We start from the raw sequence: 21,281 nt of genomic DNA on the forward strand, positions 1-21,281 counted from the left end.
TTTTATGCTGTCGTTAGCAAGCTACCCAAACATCACAAGCCATGCAGAGCGGTTAACCTACCGTACACTCGTGGAAGGCTGATCAAAGTTGACTGTGGGTCTAATCTAATTTAATTCTGGATGCCATTATGCCCCAACTGCCTCTAAAGCTAATTTAGTGTTCCTTTCTCACAGAGAAATGTGTCTTCTAGTGTGAACTGTCGCTATTATTCAGATTCAGAAAGGTCTACAGAATCAGGTGTAATTTAGCTGCCCACACAACTTAATGCTTTAGCTGCCTTTGAAGCTGATTTACAAAGGACTTCAGGCTGTTTGAATGGCTGTGAATTTGTTATGGATTATTTTATTGATTGAACTGAACCTGGTTTCTGTTCGTAAGTCATTCATGAGGATGTTAGGCAAGTTGGGAAGCAGTTGCACTGCGAGTAAATTCCATTGATGTGAAATATTTGTAATCATTTAGACAAATACTGTAGCTATAGTGTTCTGATGTAAAGAATGTGTTGATAAAGATTTTATCCATTTTCCATGGATCTACCCAAAATAATTCACATTAAGGAAGTTACCAATTAGAAAAACTAAAAACGAACTAAATTAACACTAGACCTGCGCCCTACTCAGGCCCTACTACTTGTGCAATACTCCTTTACCTGATGTTGTGATTGTACATGTTGTCTGACATGTTGGAGTCTCCGGCGTGTCTCTCATTTTCTCACATGCCACCACTTAGACTGGCACTGCGATACACACGTGACGCAAAGCTCAGCCAATCAGTGAAGTCGAAGGGTTGGGTTAGCCAATCAGGGAAGCCATTGCCGCACCAACTTACCTGAAATGCCGGAGACGCTTTGCGTCGTGCTGTGTTTCCTGGCCAATCAGTTAAGCCGATGCATACACTCCCCCAATCCCCCAGAGATTCAGTGCATCCTCTGCAGAATACATAGATATTCATGGTTTTTCAGTTCTCGATCTGTGCGATCGAATTACCACTTTGCACTGCACAGTTATATGGGACAAACACAGATTTCTAGACGGCTCTCCTTGCCATGACAAGTAGCCTTAAATTGCACCAAGTAACAGATTGGTAACAGACAGCTTCCTTGCTTCCCGTGTTTGTGTCGTGACTCCAAAGGTATTGAAAATTGAAACAAAATGAAGCTTAAAAAGCTTTTTAACAATAGCAGCACAATAGCAGACATTCCTGGGAGGCTAACATATACTAGACCTGCGCCCTACTACTTGTGCAATACTCCTTTACCTGATGTTGTGGTTGTACATCTGTCTGACATGTCAGAGTGTGCCGTATCACTTTTTAATATCTCATGGATTGAATAGCTGGTACCTCTAAGAAATAAACCCTTTGTAGACTTGTGTGATTTCTCTTAGAAAATCACTCCTACCTGTGTGACCGCAAAGAACATAACACGCCACAAAATGCCAGGCTTTGAGTTCATAATAGTTGCTACAGAAAGAAAATACATCTCAGCTGCTTACTTGACCTTTGACAAATGCTTCATTTGTATTGGAAATTATCCGATATCCATCATCTAATTTTATAAAAAATGTACTGTATGTTTAACGTAACTTGTATTCCCTTGTCTTGCACCTCGGCTCTGCCTTACAAAGACTCTTCTGTGTCAAGATTCCAAGGAAAGATTCAACAGAGGAAAAAAAAAACTATTTAACCATCTGTACATGTAGTTGAAAGATCAGAGGTGTGTTTTGCTTTATTGGTCTGCCAAAGTCTCTCAAAGAAACTCTGTGACCCTGAATATGAAGATGCACAGAGATACAAAGGCACAAGACATTGCATGCCACGGTAACTCGACATGTCCAGTCTTATCACCATCCAATGGTCAACGAGACCAAGTTGTCCAAGCTGAAGTTTAAATACAGGAGCTGTGTGGAATGTTTTGTTCTTGTGTGGGACAGAAACTAACAAATAATGATCATAACTATTATCAGTTATGTTTTTTTTTTTTTCCTTGTTTGCATTGCATTGATTAGACCGTCTCAGTAATCTCTTATGGAACTCCTCTCCCATCTGAATTTACTGATGATGCCTTTGTCTTGAATCAATTATAACAACCATTATCTTCGCCTCAAAAGGCAGTTCATGAAATTCAAGATTTATATACAGTATGCATGGCCAGCACAGGCAACATGTGGCTGTATTTTTCTGCCTGTCTGCCTGCTTTTCATTGCATGTGATTAATGAGTAGCTTGGTATTCCATAATTTCAAAGGTATTGTACTGTATACACAATGCAAAGCCAGAGAGAATCAGAACCTCATTATTCTCTCTCTTCTCTAACTGATAGGTATATTATGTCTATCCATATACTGTACCTCATCAGCAACTGAAATTGGTACACAGATGTTATACAGTAGGATGTTTGGAGATGCACTTTATTTAAACTTTATTATTTATGGAACCAAGTATGAAAAGGCAGACAAACAGTAGGCAGCAGGGTGTCCAGCACCCCTTGGGTCCTCCTCAGAGTTACTTCAGGACAGTGTTGATTTTGTTGACTAAAACTATGACGAAAAATGTTCGTCGACTACCTTTTTTCACTGACTAAATAAAAACTAAATAAAAATGAAGCTATGAAGACTAAAACTAAGACTAAATGTATTGACAATTTCGTCAACAAATAAAACTAAGACTAAATGTATTGACAATTTCGTCAACAAATAAAAACTAGACTAAAATGTTAGTGAGGGACTAGTGGAGAAGACATTCAGTAGAACTAAAAGACAAGTCATTTTATGTTTGGGTGCGCTTGGGTGTTGCGCTCTGAAAACAGCAAATCTACAAGCTCACAACGCGTTATGTAGATCGGCTATTTTCATCATGCAACCGATTGCAAAATCAGCCATTACGACGCCATCAAGTCACCGCCAAAATAACTTTTTGTCGACAAAAACAACTGTTGATTTAGTCGACTAAAATCTTATGATATTTCGTCAACTAAAACTAGACTAAAACAAAAACTTTTCAGATGACAAAAATATGACTAAAACTAAATTGCTGTCAAAATCAACACTGCTTCAGGAGGGCCACCAATTTTTTGTGTAATAATGTAAATGTCTGAGAATACACATTAACGTGAATCCAACATATTATTAGCAAAGATAATGTGTAAACAAACAAACAAAAAACATGTCATTATGATATAAGAAATCTATGAAGCCATCCAAGCTGCAGCATCACTTGGAGGCAACCCATAGGCAGTTAGGCACTTAAAAAGAAAACCTGTGGAACACTTCCAAGCTAGTCCCAAAAACGGTCAACAGACATTGATGCGACAATCAGCTAAATATGGTGATTTAGCTTTGAAAGGAGCCTCTGATCAACTTACATTGAAGGCTTTCTAAAAAAGAATAATGTTTAATATATGTAGTGGGGGGGGGGGGGGGGGGGTCCCTGCCTCGTCTCTAGCTCAGCTAAGAGGTCCTTGACCTGAAGACCTGACAGTTGTAGCCAGTTCTGTCTTAACCTGCCATACCTGGGGCTGAGAAGATTTGTCTTATCTTTCAAAAGTGAATTTCTTTTGTATGTGGAAAAGACCTAAATTATGTCCTTAGAATGTCATGCTTAATGGATATCAGTAAGGTTATGTATTATATTGTTGTTTATAAATGAAAGCCTAATTTTACTCATACTTGTATTTAGGCTATTGTAATTGCAATTTGTGGGAAGCTTGCGTAAAATAATAAAATAATTTCACCCGCTCGTTTATACTTGTTGTAAACACTGCAGACAGTTTTCTTCATCTCCATACTTTAATTAACTTCACTGCCGATGTGCCTACCTCCTCGTTCCGCTCATTCTGTGATGAGGTTGATGAACATTCCTTCTCAGGTTTAACCACATAAGCCTGATTTATATGATGGTGTCGCACAGTGAAAATAGTAAATACTGTAGCAGCTTTTTCTTTCTTTCTTCTTTACCTATAATGACATGCCCAAAATAGGGATGCTAGGCTGAAAGGGATTAAACAATAAAGTTAGCTTTGGGATGATTTTTAATCACTCCAGAGTCAGACACTCCTTATTGCGTATCTCTTTTTCATCGTAACACTTTTATTTGATGTACACCACTCAAATGTCTCCCCATTAGACGCTTTGACTTACAGTACATTCTGCTTCACTTGTCACTCACCAGCATTAATGTAGGTCAGAGCATTTCTCTCAGTTGCATGTGTCTGTTCACTGATGTAAATCAGACCAATTGTAAGCAAACATATCAAGTAATCAATGAAAATTTGTATGGCAATAAATGTGAAAATAAATAAATATTTTGGCTCATGATATGTCCCTGACCATCGTAGGCCTGGGGCTGAAGTAAGCCCTGTAAGCCCGAAGCAGCCTTGGCTGTAGCCACCACTCTGACTCATCTCAATGTTCATTGGTTTGAGTTCTGGTCCAGTAACAGGATATAGATTTCCATTCAGAAACCAGTGAAGCACGGCAATAGGCCTGGAGACAGCTGAGCGCAGGACAGGATGAGGGTTTTACCCTTCTTCTCTTAAAGGTTTTCTTCTTCTTCTTCTTCTTCTTCTTCTTACTGTATAATATGCATAGCAGACATCAGCAAAATAAAATATAATATTAGTAGCTGTAGAATAGTAAGTTATTATGCAGCCTTCTGTTAAGCTCTTACAAATGCTATCCTGACTGATCACTTTTCTCCAAGACGTAAATATTTCTTCATGTTTCAAATTTAGCTCAGTTGATTGTTCACATTTCTTCCGTTCACTTTGACCTATTCGCTTCCCCTTCTTCATCCTATTATCTTCACTTTGAGGTTGAAGACTCCTCACTTCCTTGGCTGTTACCTAAAGCAAGTGTTGAATATGCATGAGTTCAGCCTCATAAACTGCTGCTCTCAGCGCTAAAGTCAGCAGGAACCCAAACTCAGCAGATGGAGAGAAAGCAAACTTATACTGAAAGAGGAAGAGAAGAGGAGAGGGAACTTCTTTGACTTATCTTCAATGTTGGCAGACGAGCCAAATTTCTTCACGTTATCCTCTCAAATTGAACTACACAGAATGCAAGCTTATGCTAGTGTAACAGAATAGCCTAGCCCGGGGTTGGGGGGGTGTGTGCTTTGCTTCCCATGCAGGATACTGTGATATTCTATATCTGGTGCTCTATTTATGCAGTATCTTCTGATAAGTGATCTCTTACTTGTACAAGAGACAGTGATATTCTACCTCATTTTTATTTTTTATTTTCAGCATGCGCCTTATGTGCATTTGATATTGTTGTCCTGTTATCTTACTTTTGTGTTTGTTGTGTTTCTGTCTCTATTCTTATCACTATTTCATAGCTGAATTTGTTGGGTGGTGGAAAACAATTTCACCCACACTTTTACACCTGTAAAAGTGTGTAATGTGACAATAAAGTTGAAGTTGAAGGAGACCAGGGTTGGAATCATGTGTTACACTAGCATGCTAATTCTTAATAAGGCAACTGACTTTGTATGCATTTAACTGTATTGTGCAAGTGCTTTTGTGAGTCTCTCATTTTGCCTGAAGACAATTGACAATGAAAAGACAATTGCCAGGCAGCTGTTTCCAGACAGCTTGGCTGTGCAGCTGTGGATGCAATCACTGTTGCGATTCTGGGTATCATAGGCAGCTCATGTCTTAGTTGACAGTTTGAGAGAGGTCATTGAGTTGGTTCGACCAATCGCTTTGCCTCTCCCTGGGATGACAACAAGGATCATCTCACTCATTGGTCTCAGTACATAATTTGGCCAGGTGGCCAGCTGCAAAAAAACAAATAAACAAATAAAAATAACAACAAAACGATGAAAACATCTACTCATTGAACCCAAGAAAGGCAATGTTGGTCCATCCGTCCAACACTTAAGTCCATACAAGACATCTTGTGGATTTTTTTCATGCTCTGCAGAGGATGAACCTCACTGACTGCCTTTCCTGTAGCGCCACCCATGGGCCAAAATGTCCACTTGCATAAAATATCTCCAAATCTCTTTTTTTTTTCTCTCTCTCTTTTTTTGCAGATTGCAGGATGAATCCTTATGAATTTGGTGCCCCAATGGCCTTTCCCCTCATTCCTCCAACAGCGATTTTACAACAAAACAAAACAATTCCGCCAATAATCATTTTCCATTTCCTTTTTCTTTTCTTTTTTTGCCACACTAGTGAGAATGTGGGACTTTTTTTTAATCCATCATATGACATTGTCATTTGCCAAAAATACCAGATCTACAAGCTTGTAGATTGCGCACCGAATTATAAATCAAGCATAAGGATGGCAATGTCAGTCGGATGAAACCATTTTAATTTATACAGAACAGAACATCTCAATGTGATATTGTGCAGGTGATAAGGTCAGCCAAACAGCATACCTACAGCTTCACAGTACAGTGCAGCTGCAGCACTAGGCCTACTCAGCAACAAACGCTCTCTTGCCGTGAGGCTGGACAACACAGGCTCGATGGCCTCTACTGATTTTGCTGAATGGCCTTTCCTAATGCCACCCTTTGGCCAAATTTTCTAATTGCACACACAATATCTCAGAATTTAATGGGCAGACTGCCATGAAACGTAATGTGCTCAACAAGGTTGAACCCTATTGATTTTGGTGAACCCTGGCTTTTTCTCTAACAGCACCCGATAGGACACAATTTTGCCTTTTGAGCTACCTTGTGTAAAAGTGGAACATTTATGTTTCACTCCACTTTCAGACACGTTATCTCATCATCTAATGGGCAGATTGGTAGGAAACCTGTTGAATGCATTCATGCTCCCTAGAAGATGAACCGTAACTATTTGAGTGACCCCATGACCTATCCTGTATCACTACCCTCAGTCCGAGTATTAATATTAATATTTTTCACACTAGATACCTCAAAATCGAATTATTCCAGGATGAAGCCTACTGATTTTGGTGACCCTATGGTTTTTACTATTGTGGCTCGGTTCAGCCATTTCCAGTTCTCTTGGGGCTTGACTCTTGGGGCTGCCAAAAAAACAACATTAGGGGATGCACGGGGGGAAAGTGCATGTCAATTCATTACATTATTACCTATAACTACATTACAAAGGATATGGAATTAGGATCTACTCTGAATGGGACATGCATATTTTACTGTGAGGCAGAAATATTCCTATGTAAGCTTTGGTGGCAGATGCACCATAAAGTTATGTGGCAAGGAGCAAAATCACTGCTATACTGATCAATTCAGAATGAGGATCAAAGACAGTGAATAGGACAAATGGGATAAAAGTTGCCTGGCAGAATGTTAAACCATTATTCATCAACTATGAATAATGTTAATGGCAAACAGTATTTGATCCTCATTCTGTGTTGATCAGTCAGTAGTGATTTAGCTGCCTGCCAGACAACTTCATGATGCATATACCTCCAAAGCGTGAGTCTTTATGTCTCTCTGGCAGATGTGCCCGTCTAATTCAGAGTAGATCCTCCATCTTTAAATGTCTCGATGAATTGAATACACAGCACCACAAAGGAAACCCTTTTAGCACCATTGTTTGATCGTACCACTGTACTATTCAATCAATCAATCACTTCTGACTGATGAAGTAGGAATGATTGCTAGCAGTTAGTTGCATGGTATTTTGATTGGCTGAGCCGAGAATGCGGCTTTTTGCCAGGAAAGCTGTTCCGCCTGCAAGTCTACCCTCTGGGAAAAAATTGCTGCTCAGACAGTCGTGCGACTGGATTGGTTACACTCAAGGTCAATTGTTGAGTGTCATGATGTGCTAACAATGGCATAATTTGTAACAATAAATCTTGTGACTCCCAAAGAGAGCTAAACATCTTGCCCGCGTCTCTTGCAGTGAATGTGAAATTTTGGCCAACCCTGCCGTTTCATATCAAGTTGAAAAGGCTAGTTTCACTACAACATTTCAGCATTTTCACAAATTATCATAATATGCGATCAGTTGCAATCAAGTATGATTGTCCTCCTGTTGTTGGTGGGTCTGGTCATTTGTGGGTCTCCAGGTGGCTGTAGAGGCCGATCCTTGGAGGCATTTGTCAGACAAATGGGTTTACATTTGGTTGTTATCATATTGGTAGTTGGAGAAGCGCTTGGATGGTGGATCTCTCCTTTCTTTGTTGTCGCTTGGCTTCTGTGGCGCGGTGGAGGTATTTTTTTTTGCTGTGCTGTGCCTTCATATACCATCCTTCTCCACAGGTTTCTGTGTACCAATTGTTATTTCTCAGTTGGGTTTGGATGTTATTGTCTCTGCCATGCGTGTCCGTGTGTCCGCCTGTGGACAGCTAATCTCTGTTACCGTTGGCCCGATCGGCGTGAAACTTTGCACGCACACTCCCTAGAGGCCAAGGAAAAACCTCTTTCCCATCGGCCTTATATAGCATCACCAGGATGCCAATTCTTGCAAAACACATTTCTTGATATTACTGATTTTGTCACATCACGCAAATCAGTGCACATTATCTCTATAGTCATGTGATCAAGACGGATCTGTCAGATTTGTCATATTCCATCCTGATTGACGAATTCCGAGCATTGCTGGCCCACAACCTACCTGACCTGGCGGACACCTGTGCTCCGAGGAGCACTTTTTCTAGTACTTGTGCTGTTTCCTCTTCTTTCAGTTGAACACAACCAGCCTAGGTGGCCAGACGGTTACGTATGCACACGCACACATGTGTCGTCGTGGACACTGGATAGTAACCATAGACTGTCTGTAACCCATGAAAAGATCTATTCTCCCCCTATCGGTTCACAACTCGGACGGCGCTGATTCGACTAGCAGATCTTCGGCCGGTCGGCACGGGCACTCGCGCCTCCTCGGCCTCAAGCTCTGCTGAGTCGGCGCGCCTCTGTCATGGACAATAACTATTATCACGTGTGTGTGTGTGAACGCATGTTCAGCGTTCCCCTAGCGTAGCTTCCTGGTTGCTATGTGGGGGGGAACAACAAAAGCCAGGTCGGCCTCGCATCAAAGCCCCGCCATACATATATGTATACATAGAGAGGCTTATTCAACATGTTTCTTAACCATATGAACCTAACTGTTAATGTGATACGTTGTGAGCTATTTTCAGCTAAGAGATTTGTTGTACTGAATGAATGAATGCAGCTCTTGCCTTGCCGATTCTGGCTCTGACGTCTGCATCCGTGTCGCCCTGACTGTCTATGACACTGCCTAAGTACGTACAGTATGAAGGCTTTGTACTTCCTCAAGTGCTGTTCCCTCCAGCGTCACTGGATCTCTGAGTGTTATGTTGACCTTGAAGACTGTTGTTTTCCCTTTATGGATGGTGAGGCCAACTTGTGAGGAGGTATCTGCCAGCACTCTTTTCTTCTCTTGCATCTGCTTTTGACTATGCGAGAGCTGAGCGATGTCGTCCGCAAAGTCTAGGTCATCCAGCTGTGATGTCATTGCGCACTGGATCCTGTGTCTCCTCTGTGTTGTGACCTTCATTATCCAGAGATTTGGTGTGGTGGAGGAAAACAAGAGTTGACCTAGTATAGAGCCCTGGGGGTTTAAGTGGTTAAGTATAATAGTAAGCCATTTAACTCATATACTGCCTAGAACGACTAAAACGACTTCTGTCCATAAGCCATGCCTGCCAAGAACGACTAAAACGACTTTTTAAAAAAATTTAAAAATAAAAAATATATATTTTTTTTTTTTTTTTTTTTTTTTAGATTTTTTTTTTTTTTTTGACCCAAAGACCAAGGAGATATGATTTTTCGAAGATATAGACTCCCATCCACTTCCTTGTTAACTTAAAACTTAAAAATTCTGTATCTCGGCTCCTGAGTACTTTTTTTTTTCAATGAAAAATATGGCAGTGTTCAAACGCGGCCAGAAATAATTCTGGCAGTGAATGAGTTAAGAGTACATTTAAAATTGTTCTTTGAAACAGTTTTTCCAAACATTTTAAAGCTATTAAACAATTTTTACTTCATGGCTCATACAGTTAATCCATTAAGACCTGTGGCCGTCTTTGACAGTCTTTGACTAGGCTGAAATTTATGTGGATAAAACATCACGTGCTTTAACCACTATTTTCGCTGAATGAGAGTTCTTAAAACACATACATCATTCAACAGAGATAGCAAACAAATAGACACAACTCTGCAGCACCTCCCCTCTAACTAATCAAGTCAGGGAACATACTGCCTCTGATTTGAGATTCTGGCCCAGTAGACTAGTGAAGTCTCCTCTGAAAGGTGGTGACAATAATCGTGTCCTTTTGTAGAGGATTAGGTGGATCTATCAATTGGATTCTAATTGGACTCCTAAATGCCTTAATGAAGAATGACATCATGTTTTGTATTTGCCCTGTGATCGGGGGTGCTCTCACCTTTGATGCTCTTTATTGAGACTAATCATGAATGTATTCTGTTCTGTTCTTATGTCCTCTGCATGTCATTTCTGTTTGTGTTCCTTTATGGGTCCAACCTTAAATAGCAGGCAGCATTGCTTCCTGGGGAAGAACTCTAGTAGTTTGAAATGCGTTGCTGTGTGCTGCATGTTTTGTTTGATGTGCCTTTTTAGTGTTCCCTTGCCTTCAAGGTGCTGTCTGTACTCTGCACTGTCGAAGGACAATTGAGGAGCTTACTTTTTCATAATGTTTCATTGTTTTGGGCCAGTTTGGAAGGCCTTCTCACAGTTTTTTTGTGATAAGGATGTTTCAGTACTAGAAGGGTGTGCTCATTAGAGCACAAATCTCTGCCAAGAGGCATGTCCTAATAATCATAGTGATGAATGCAGTTACATTTCTACCCACAGCCATTCTAAGAGTAGAGCGCCATAAGATTACCATTTGTACTTCGTCTCTACTGTCTTCCCAGAATTCTGTGCGCTGGAAGTGGTTTTCAGCAGGGGGGCGGGGGGCTGCTACCTAAAGTATTTTTTTCCTTCTTTTTGTGAGCGTCATACAGTAGGTGCACCTTATACCTCTTGCATGGTAGCTGTCAGATAATACAGCAGTTTACCAATTTGGTTCGCGTTGTTATGAAAGCTCTTGAGGTTGACTGTGTAAATTCCTAACAATGACTGGATATTCCCATATTTGTTTGTGGAGGATCTGCTGCGTTCAGTCACACATGTTGTCCCTCTCCTCTTATTTTGTGCCTTTCTCCATTAGCACACAATTAATATATTTCTCTCTCTCTTTATCTCTGTTGTGCAGGCTTTCTGAGCACAGGGGACCAGTCAGCTAAGGGGAACTATGGCCTCCTTGACCAGATTCAGGCCCTGCGTTGGCTCAATGAAAACATTGCCAGCTTTGGGGGAGACCCAGAAAGGATCACTATCTTTGGCTCCGGAGCGGGTGCCTCCTGTGTGAACCTCCTCATCCTCTCACACCACTCTGAAGGTAGTCTTTGAATTTAAAATCATTTTTTTTGCTATTATTAGCAATGCCTACATTTATGAATAATCGAATGAAATCTGCATATATTAATATGCAGATACAGTAGGGATATGATTTATTTAAGCAGGGAGCAAGTACAGTCAGTGAAGTTAGAATAAGAAACACTTCCACTGCCAGATACTGTACCTCATGTCAAGCATATCATTAGACATAACATAACCAACAACAGGACAAACAGGACCTCATAAATTCAACTGCAAAATACAAATAATCAATGCTGTTGGGTGGTAACCTTGTATGTCCACATCTGTTACATTTCAGGACATGGAACAAAGAACCTGTGTTCCAATGGATCCAATGTAGTTATAATTCTTTCCTTATATATTAAAATTAGCTACTGGGAGGGCAGGCTGGCCGGCCGGGGGCGGACCACGGTCACATCACTCATATATTACCATGAACAAACCGGATACGCCCATATATCGGGAAGTCACTATTACTCAGACATAAAGGCATATATGGGAGATGGTTGTCCAGGGCCACAGATCCGACTGACTTTAAACTCTGTGCACACAATGCATCAGCAAGGACACGAGGGAGTCACAATACGACGCGTTGTGAGCCTGTAAATCGGCTATTTCCCACTTATCCATGACACTGTGATACAAAGTATTAAAATAGGGCATGTTGGATGCTAATCCATAACCCAGGCTATTATTTAATACATTTGGCCTCATCATCCTGTCTAGGGTCTTAGTGTTCACAGACCGTCTTGAAATCTAATTCCTAATTCCAAACACAAAAAAAAAATCCTGGTAGTTTAACTGGCTGGGCTGTTCTGGTGATGCAACGCGTTGTGGTTAGCCGTATCCACTCTTTCACTTGGACAGCTGGTCGGTTTGTTGGCTGCACTGCAGTCGTCAATCCTGCTACTCCCTGACCGTGAAAGGGTTGACACGAAGGCAGAAGATAACTCAAAAGAATAAACACATAGGGGAATCTTAAAGGCTTCTTAACATTGTCTCTGTGCAGCGAGTTCTCCCAGGAAATCCTCCTTCACTTCACAAACAATTCTCTGTGGCTGTACCGCTTCGCTGAGCGGCCATGCACCACTCAGGTCCTTATTTTGATCTGTCACAGCTCCTCTATCCTCACTCCTACAAGGGTTGTGTAAAGAAGGAAAGGACATCAGCAGTACATGATTGTAGATATGTTGCAAAATTCAAGAACTTGTAGATGTCAGTAGATTTTAGCTCTGAAACTCACTGAAATCTGAACTGTAATCCACACGTGTACATCGACAGTTACACAACCAGAATTATTCTTTGTGACTTCAAATGTCAATTTACATGTATATAAATATTTTATGCAAGTGCAAATTTCAATGTACTGTAGATGTGTGTAGATCGTATTTTAGTGATTTAGTGATAGTATTTGAGTGCTCAAATCAAACCTACAAGCTCTGGGATTTTGCAACATATCTACCATCATATAATTAGATCTCCTTTCCTTCTTTATAAAGCCCTTGTAGGAGTGAGGATATGAGGAGAAAGGGCAGAGCAGGTAGAATAAGGCTGGACTCACACATCTGTGTCAGTCACTTACAGTAAGCTCCCCGTTCACTTCCATTGTATGGGAGAAACGAGGCGGAGCGTCCCATTGTTGCAGCGTGTGAACTGAAGTCCAACGTGTGTGAACACTCTGCCGGCACTGCCCGCAGCCCCGCAAGACATCATGGGAAATGGATGGGTCTGAAGTCTCAGCTTGCGTTTCAGATGCATTGTCTGAAGTGAAAGTCTTGAGTCCAGCCTAAGAACCTGAGACGCAGCCTGTCTCTCTCTCACCAACACAGATTCCATGCAACACTTACGCGTGTCTCTGAATCCTCCCAGCAGAAACAGTTTCTTCCTTTTAAAGGTTCCTGGCTCAATCAGGTGCACTCAATTATATTGTATTGGAAGTGTCAAACCACTGTAAGCTCTTAAAGGTTTCATGGCATTCAGTTTTACAACACATTAAAAGTATTTATCATGGTCCTTCAAACGTGTATTAAAAGTTTTAACTGAAACATCCACTCCAGTGATCCATGGCAGGATTTTTTCTCTCTGATTTCTAAAGCCTTTTCAACTGCAATGAAAAAATAGATCTTTGCCTGCGTGTGTCGCTGTTGAGGGATTTTGACTGTCAATCATCGCCTCTGCTCCGCCCCCCCCCCCCCCCCCAAAGGAATGGATAGGGGAGGGGAGGGGCGGAGAGGAGAGGGGGCGGGATTAATGGACTGTGACATCAAAGTCCAGGGGCCAATCACAGATTACTTTTCAGCCAAATTATTCAGAAAACCCCAGACCCCAGAAAATCCACTGAATGTTCAAAGTTCAGTTTTTTGGGGTCTAATTGATGTCATAAAACCCCCCAAAAAACATAAAAAATAAAAAAAGGGAAAATGAATGTCATATAACCTTTAATATCCTTCTTAAACAATGTTATGGTAAAATCTAAATAATTGAAAGACTTGAACACAACACAAAGTTTCTGACCGACAGCTACGATATAATATAGTCTGTAAACTATAACTATAACGGTAATTGTCGAAAGGTGTCCAAGTATGGCTAAGGAATAGTAGACACTGCAATTGATTTGAGACCATGCATGTATAATACAGTATGTCCATGTTTAACAATAAGTTAACAAGTTATGACTTTTTTGGATGTCATACAGCATTATACATGTTGTCAGGAAGATGAATCAGCACAGTTTAGAGTAGACGATATGTCATGTTTATCGTCAGGTAATGATGGTGGCCAGTGGGCGAAATTAGTTTATTGTCTTGTCCCTACCATGTAGAAACTATGGCAGACATATTTTCTGAACACTGATATAGTGCTGGCGTCTCTTCTAATCTGGTGTACAGACATAACATAAGTTACATTTCTGAATATAAGACACATAGGAGGTGTGATGTTATGGAAAGTAGTCATGTGTGTTTGTTTATCTAGAAAAACATTACAGCCCATCCGGACACTATCAGTTTCATTAATGAATTGATGATGATGATCTAATGCAGATAGAAGGGTTTCATGATTATGCTGAAGTGGATGGTAAATCATTTATCCGATAACAGCTGTTTTAACCAATACTTGCAAGAATGTGTCAGTACGGATACGTATGTACTACGTGTGGTACAGGGTTAGGACAGGCCCATAATGAGATCTGTAAATATGGATGTCGGTTAGTTGGAAAGAGAGTAAGAGACGAGATGAAGAGTGGAGCTCAGCCTGCAGCTCAGAGGATTCTTAATTGATTTCACAGGGAGAGAAGCAGGGGAGGGGCTCATGTAAGATGTGTGTGTGTGTGTGTGTGTGTGTGTGTGTGTGTGTGTGTGTGTGTGTGTGTGTGTGTGTGTGTGTGTGTGTGTGTGTGTGTGTGTGTGTGTGTGTGTGTGCGTGCGTGCGTGCGTGCGTGCGTGCGTGCGTGTGGGGGGGGGGGGGGGGTTAATTATTAATGACAGAATCTGCAGATGAAAACAGAAGAACAACAACAAGCTACTTTACACAACAGTACAGAACAGTACAGCAGTGTGTGTGTCTCTCTCTCCCTCGCTGTATTTCTCATTTTCTCCTCGTCTAACACAGTCACCGAGCTCACTAGTTGGTGTTAACAGCCAATGCCATGTTGCGGAGATGTCACCGTTGTAGTCGTCGCTGTCTTTCACTGCAGTTCTGTTTTACACAACCCTGGTGTTTACAAGGATTTCCAGGCTTTAGAAAGCGGCGTGGTATCTAGAACACAGCTCACTCACACATATGTAATAGTCTGCGGTTGCTCCTCCTCCAACACATGCATTATTTAACCCATTTAGACTGGGAAAGAATCTGTGTCATTTTTCTTTGGCTATTCAAAAATAGCAGATCTACAAGCTCGTAGCGCGGCACTCAGTGCCACGCTACGAGCTTGTAGATCTGCTATTTTCTATCTTTTGAATATATATATATATATATATATATTTTTTTTTAAAGCAATCTTTGCTTCTGGGGATTTGCTTCTAATGTCTTCTAAATCCTATTTTTTTTTTTTAAACATATGTTTCTATATCAGTGGTTCTCAAACTTTTTCATGTCAAGGACCCCCAAAATGATATGTATTGGCCGCGGACCCCCATCGCAAACTATTTAGTTCCAGGGACCCCCATGAAGCAAAGATTTTAGTTTTAAAAAAATCGCTTTAAAAAGTATATATATATATTTGCACAATGTTCGCGATTTAAAAAAAAAAAATCAGATCAGATCTACAAGTTCATAGCACAGCACTCGGTGCCGCACTATGAGCTTGTATATCTGCTATTTTTGAATAGCCAAAGTATAAGATATGGATAAAGTGGTTACACAGATGCGGTCCCGGTTTGAATGGGTTAAGGCACTCACTCTGAACAAAAAAGTGTGTCAGGAGCAGAAAACAACACGAGCAATGATCTCTAGACAGAGAGAGATCATAATACGCTCTTTGTGGAAACAATGCCCTATCCATATTCCATGGGGGCAACACAACGGCTCAGGAGAGAGAGCACTTGACTGTGAATCGGAGTGTTCCCAGTTCGATTCCCTGCTTCTCCTGACATTGTGTTGGGAGTGTTTTGGAGCAAGGACGCTGAACCCCTAACTGCTCCGGACGAGCAGGCTGATTGTGCTGCATGGCTGCCTGCGTCATCGGTGTGTTGAATGGGTGAATGTAATCTCTAGCATTGCGAAAGCGCTTTGTATAAATGCGCTATATACATTATATATGCAGCAGAGCCTTCTATTGGAGAGTTATGTCAACGAGGGAGCAGAAACCGCAACCGTCAAGATGGTGGTTCATGTAAATCCAAAATAGTGACAAACTATTTTTTTTCATCCCACGATTTTGTAACCCTTTTTCACCCGGTGCCAATTATTTAAGTGATCCTGGGTGCTGCACTCCCCTCGCCAGCCTAGGGAGCGCAGAGCCGAGCTCATGCCTCCTTCAATGCATGAGAGCCAACTGACCTTCTTATCACCTCACAGGGGGGAGTTTCCCCGGTAGGACGTAGCGTGAGGAAGGAACACGTTATTCCAACCAGTTCCTTTCCCCTCCATCAGGCGCCCCGGCTGTCATGGTGGAGGCGGTCTAGAGACCAGGATTAATACATGTTTTTGTGAGGGTATTACCTAGGAGACACGGGGAGAACATGCACACTCCACACAGAGTAGGCCCTTTCGCCAACCTGCTATTTAAATCTGCTATTTTTGAATAGCCACAGTATAAAATAATGGTTATAGCTAAAATCGAAAATAACAACGACGCGTTCCCGGATTGAACGGGTTAAGTTATATTGTGATTACTTGTATTTCTTTTACCAAAGTCAGATGCAATCCAATCAAATCATGGTACCATTTACCATTCTTTAATCAGCATTTGTTTGTTGTTTGTAGGTCTGTTCCAGAGGGCCATTGCCCAGAGTGGCTCAGCCATCTCCAGTTGGTCTGTCAACTACCGTCCCCTTACGTACACCAAGATCCTGGCCAAAAAGGTGGGATGTAGGCTGGGGGACATGGCTGAGCTGGTGGACTGCCTAAGGAGGAAGAGCTTCAGGGAGCTGGTGGACCAGGATATCCAGCCTGCCCGATACCACGTCGCCTTTGGACCTGTAGTGGATGGGGACGTGGTCCCGGACGACCCAGAGATGCTCATGCAGCAGGTTGGCTTGACTTGGTATCATCTAATGCGCGGCTCTGCTGTAATGTGCCACCCATCTCACAGTGGCAATTTACAATGTAGGCATTTAGATGACACATTTAATAGTTACTTAGTAAGTGCGAGGTCAGACTAAGTGCCATGAACATTTGTCAAACAACAGGGTAAGTGGTCATGGAATTTGAGTGCCAAGAAAACAAGTATGTAACTACAGTAGGATGACAAGTAAACTATTGTACCAAGCATGCATCGCTAAATAACATACCTGGCAGGAAGGTCAGGGTTCAGACGTGGCCTATTAATGCATACTACCATCCCTGTTCATCCGTGCGTGTGTGCATGCGTGCGTGCGTGTGTGCGTGCATGCGTGCGTGCGTGCGTGTGTGCGTGTGCTTTGTCACCAGGGGGATGTCATTAAGTGCCCTACAGATTCAAGTACACAGTTGTAGATTAACTTTTTGTTTTCAAATATGATACTTTGTATGGTCCTGTTAATATGAACCTTCCTGCAACATTTTTAAAAGATGAAACATTATGTGTGTGTGTGTGTGTGTGTGTGTGTGTGTGTGTGTGTGTGTGTGTGTGTGTGTGTGTGTGTGTGTGCGTGTGCGCGTGTGTGTGTGTGCTTTGCCACCAGGGGGAGTTTCTGAACTATGATATTTTGCTGGGTGTCAACCAGGGAGAGGGCCTTAAGTTTGTGGATGACAGTGAAGGAGAGGACGGTATTTCAGCAGCGTCATTCGACTACACAATCTCCAACTTCGTGGACAATCTGTATGGATCCCCTGATGGTCAGAATCCTGAGTCTGGACTAATGACTCAGTTAAACATGAATCACAATGCTGAACAACATGAACCCTAGGGTCCGTGTTCTGGTCATGTCAAATTTGGCAAAAAAAAAAATTAAGCACTTTTACAAGTTTCAAAACATTGTGAACTGGTGGATCAGCTATTTTTGGCAAAGAGATTTGATGTAGAGACCCCTTGGGACCCTGGTCAATTAAACAAATAGGGTTTAAGGCTTTAAGCCATATAGCCTACACTGTATACGTTGTTGTACAACGAATAACAAACATAGCCGATCTACAAGCACACAATGTGTCACAATGCATTGTGATCTTGTAGATAGGCTATTCGTGCAATTTTTGAAAATGTTAAAATATTTTACTTTGACATGGTCAAAATAGGGACGCCAGGGCGAAAGTGGTTAATCTACTATTATCGTATACAAACTCACCTGGCTGTCTTCTCTCCATCCTAGGTAAAAACATCCTCAGGGAGACTATAAAGTTCATGTACACAGACTGGGCGGACAGAGACAATACGGACATGCGCAGGAAGACCCTGCTGGCTTTGTTCACAGACCACCAGTGGGTGGCGCCAGCCGTGGCCACGGCCAAGCTGCACGCCGAGTTCCAATCCCCTGTTTATTTCTATACCTTTCACCACCACTGCCAGACCGAGGCAAGGCCGGAGTGGGCAGACGCCGCACATGGAGATGAGCTCCCCTACGTGTTCGGAGTTCCCATGGTGGGAGCGACTGACCTGTTTCCTTGTAATTTCTCAAAGAACGATGTGATGCTCAGTGCCGTGGTCATGACCTACTGGACCAACTTCGCCAAGACAGGGTGAGTACATCACAGATGTCAAGAATAATGTTTGCTTATTAAAATATTGAGTGCTTTTAAAGTGTTTATACAGTCCGTACAGTAAATTATTTCTAATGTGCAGACACCACATCTGAATAGTTTGTTTGTACAATGGGGTGTTTCATTAGCCTATTACTAAGATTGATGAAGTGATAAATAATTTGGAAAGCATCAGCCTGCAGTAGGTGAGCATACAGTACAACAAGCTCCATCTCCTAGTTCTTTCAACCAAATTCCAAAAATGTAAAAATCTTTAATACATTTCAAAATAAAAATCTACAAGCTCACAACACGTTACACTTCGACAAGCAGTGCATTTTTTGATCTGCATTTTTTTTCTATTTGTCATACGACAAATAAGTATATAGGGCTTAAAAATGCCTCAAGACAGAAATATTAAAGTGGCCGGCTATACTTAACAATTCATCTTTATGCCATTTGTTTACTGCTTCTTGAGTCCACAACTGAAAGAATTCTGTAAATCAAAATCATAACAAGCACTGCAAATCCTGCGACATCAAATAAATGAAGTACCACAGAGTATAGTATCTGTATACAGTACCTTGACACCAAATTCACTTTATACAGTAAAATCATGTTCATTTATCCATTTGTAATTCAGAGAGTGTACAATTTAAAGGATATCCTGGAGGAACCTAAAAGTGGACAGAGAGAGAAAGACGAGAGAGGGGGAAACAAAGTGCATGCAATGACACAGGGGTTCTAATGTAGGACACTAAAACATGTAGGATCCATAAAGAAGAGTCACAACCTCTGGTATAGGATGGGATGACATTGTATATCATACACCCGCCCAGCCCATATATCTTTGTCCATATAAACGGTTACTATCTTTACAGAATATTTTTCTCTCTCCCAGGGATCCTAACCTGCCAGTTCCTCAGGACACCAAGTTCGTTCACACCAAGCCGAACCGCTTCGAGGAAGTCATCTGGACCAAGTTCAGTTCTAAAGACAAGCAGTATCTCCATATTGGTCTGAAGCCTCGTGTCAGAGACAACTACCGGGCCAACAAGGTAGCCTTCTGGCTGGAGCTAGTACCACACCTGCACCACCTCAATGAGGAGTACTATAACTCCAAGACTACCCGCCTGCCGCCTGGCGGACGGGTAGTCTGGAAGGGCCCTAATAACTCTGGCACCCGATCTACGACTCGACATCCCGTCGCTGCTACTTATGCGCCTGAAGTCGACCCTTATGGTTCTGAGCGGCCCCGCTACTCTCCTTTCCCTGAGGAGACCAGGGACTATTCCACTGAGCTGAGTGCGACAGTGGCCGTGGGAGCCTCGCTCCTCTTCCTGAATGTGCTGGCGTTTGCAGCGCTCTACTACAAACGGGACAAGCGCCAGGAATTCCTGCAGAGACGCCACCGCCGCCTCTCCCCGCAGCGCGGCACCACTATGGGCATGGGCATGGGCATGGGCATTGGCGTCGGCATGGGAGGCATGGGGGGCTCGCCACACAACGACCTGGTGCTGAGCCAAGAGGAGGAGCTCATGTCGCTGCAGATAAAGCAGCAGAGGGTGGAGCTCGATCACGGCACGCCCCTCCCTTCACGCGGCATTCTCGGTGACCTGGACCCCCTGCGGCCACCCGTGTGCCCACCCGACTACACCCTGGCCCTGCGGCGGGCACCTGAGGACGTGCCACTGATGACAGCCATGCTCCCGAGCACCATCAGTGGAATGCAGCCTCTCCACCCCTTCAACACTTACCCCCCTGTACCTGCTCCCTCCACCACCCCTGTGTCTTGCCACAGCAACAATGCTCTGCCACACCAACACTCTACCACCCGGGTATAGGACAAGGCACAACCTCTGCTGTCCAAGTCTGGGCTTACAGAGATGCACCACACAGACTGCTTCTTTCTTACCCTCTTATCCTAGTATTACCCCCTCTGTTCTTCATTATATCTATATATATATTTTATTTTATTTCATTTACAATTATAATTTTTTGTCATTTCTCATTAAGTCCTCAATTTCTCACATGGGCTGTGCTATGGCCCTTAAAGCTGCAGTTTGTAAAAGTCTAGTCATTAAAATACCTCTAAAATGTAATTGTGAATCAATAAAGATTGATAAAAGAAACCCCCTGCCAAAACCCTGTCATCATAAGACTCTCCTTTGCACCACTATAGCGCTTTCAAAATCAGGTGTCGAGATGAGACACTACAAATACAGCTTTAAGCTTGTTTCCCTCTTTTGAAGAGGAGCTTGCTAATCGCAATCAGGCAACTTATTTGCAGCTTGGTTGTTTAGAACGCACTTGTGACATTGTGAAGCTATGTTATCATGGAATACACATTTCATCTTCATGCATCAGTAAGTAGGAGTAATGTCGGGAGGCAACACATGCCCAAATAGAAGGTTCTAGATGATTCCGTTTTCTGGACACTATGCAGCTTTAAAGGCCCAACCTGGAATCAGAGTGTGGCAACTCCTGCTGAGCTACTATCAACCCACAATATTGTCTTTACGTTGTGAATTATTGGATAGAAGATGTATTGACTGAACTATGAACTGACATCGTTGGACAGGAGTTT

General features: G+C 42.2%; 1 protein-coding gene across 1 annotated transcript in view; it reads left to right on the forward strand.

Annotated features, from left to right (window-relative positions):
• nlgn2b (neuroligin 2b) overlaps window positions 1–20,827 on the forward strand; it is an 84,913-nt gene extending 64,086 nt beyond the window's left edge. The window contains exons 5-9 of the mRNA XM_084074927.1: window positions 11,175–11,360; window positions 16,805–17,070; window positions 17,704–17,857; window positions 18,328–18,694; window positions 19,596–20,827. Coding sequence (XP_083931053.1) covers window positions 11,175–11,360; window positions 16,805–17,070; window positions 17,704–17,857; window positions 18,328–18,694; window positions 19,596–20,538 — 1,916 coding nt within the window. The 3' untranslated portion in view covers window positions 20,539–20,827. The remainder of the gene's footprint in view (window positions 1–11,174; window positions 11,361–16,804; window positions 17,071–17,703; window positions 17,858–18,327; window positions 18,695–19,595) is intronic.
• Window positions 20,828–21,281: the final 454 nt, after the last annotated feature.

This window comes from Gymnoscopelus microlampas (genome assembly GCF_963454915.1).
Source record: "Gymnoscopelus microlampas genome assembly, chromosome: 12".
NCBI classification, from domain to species: Eukaryota; Metazoa; Chordata; class Actinopteri; order Myctophiformes; family Myctophidae; genus Gymnoscopelus; species Gymnoscopelus microlampas.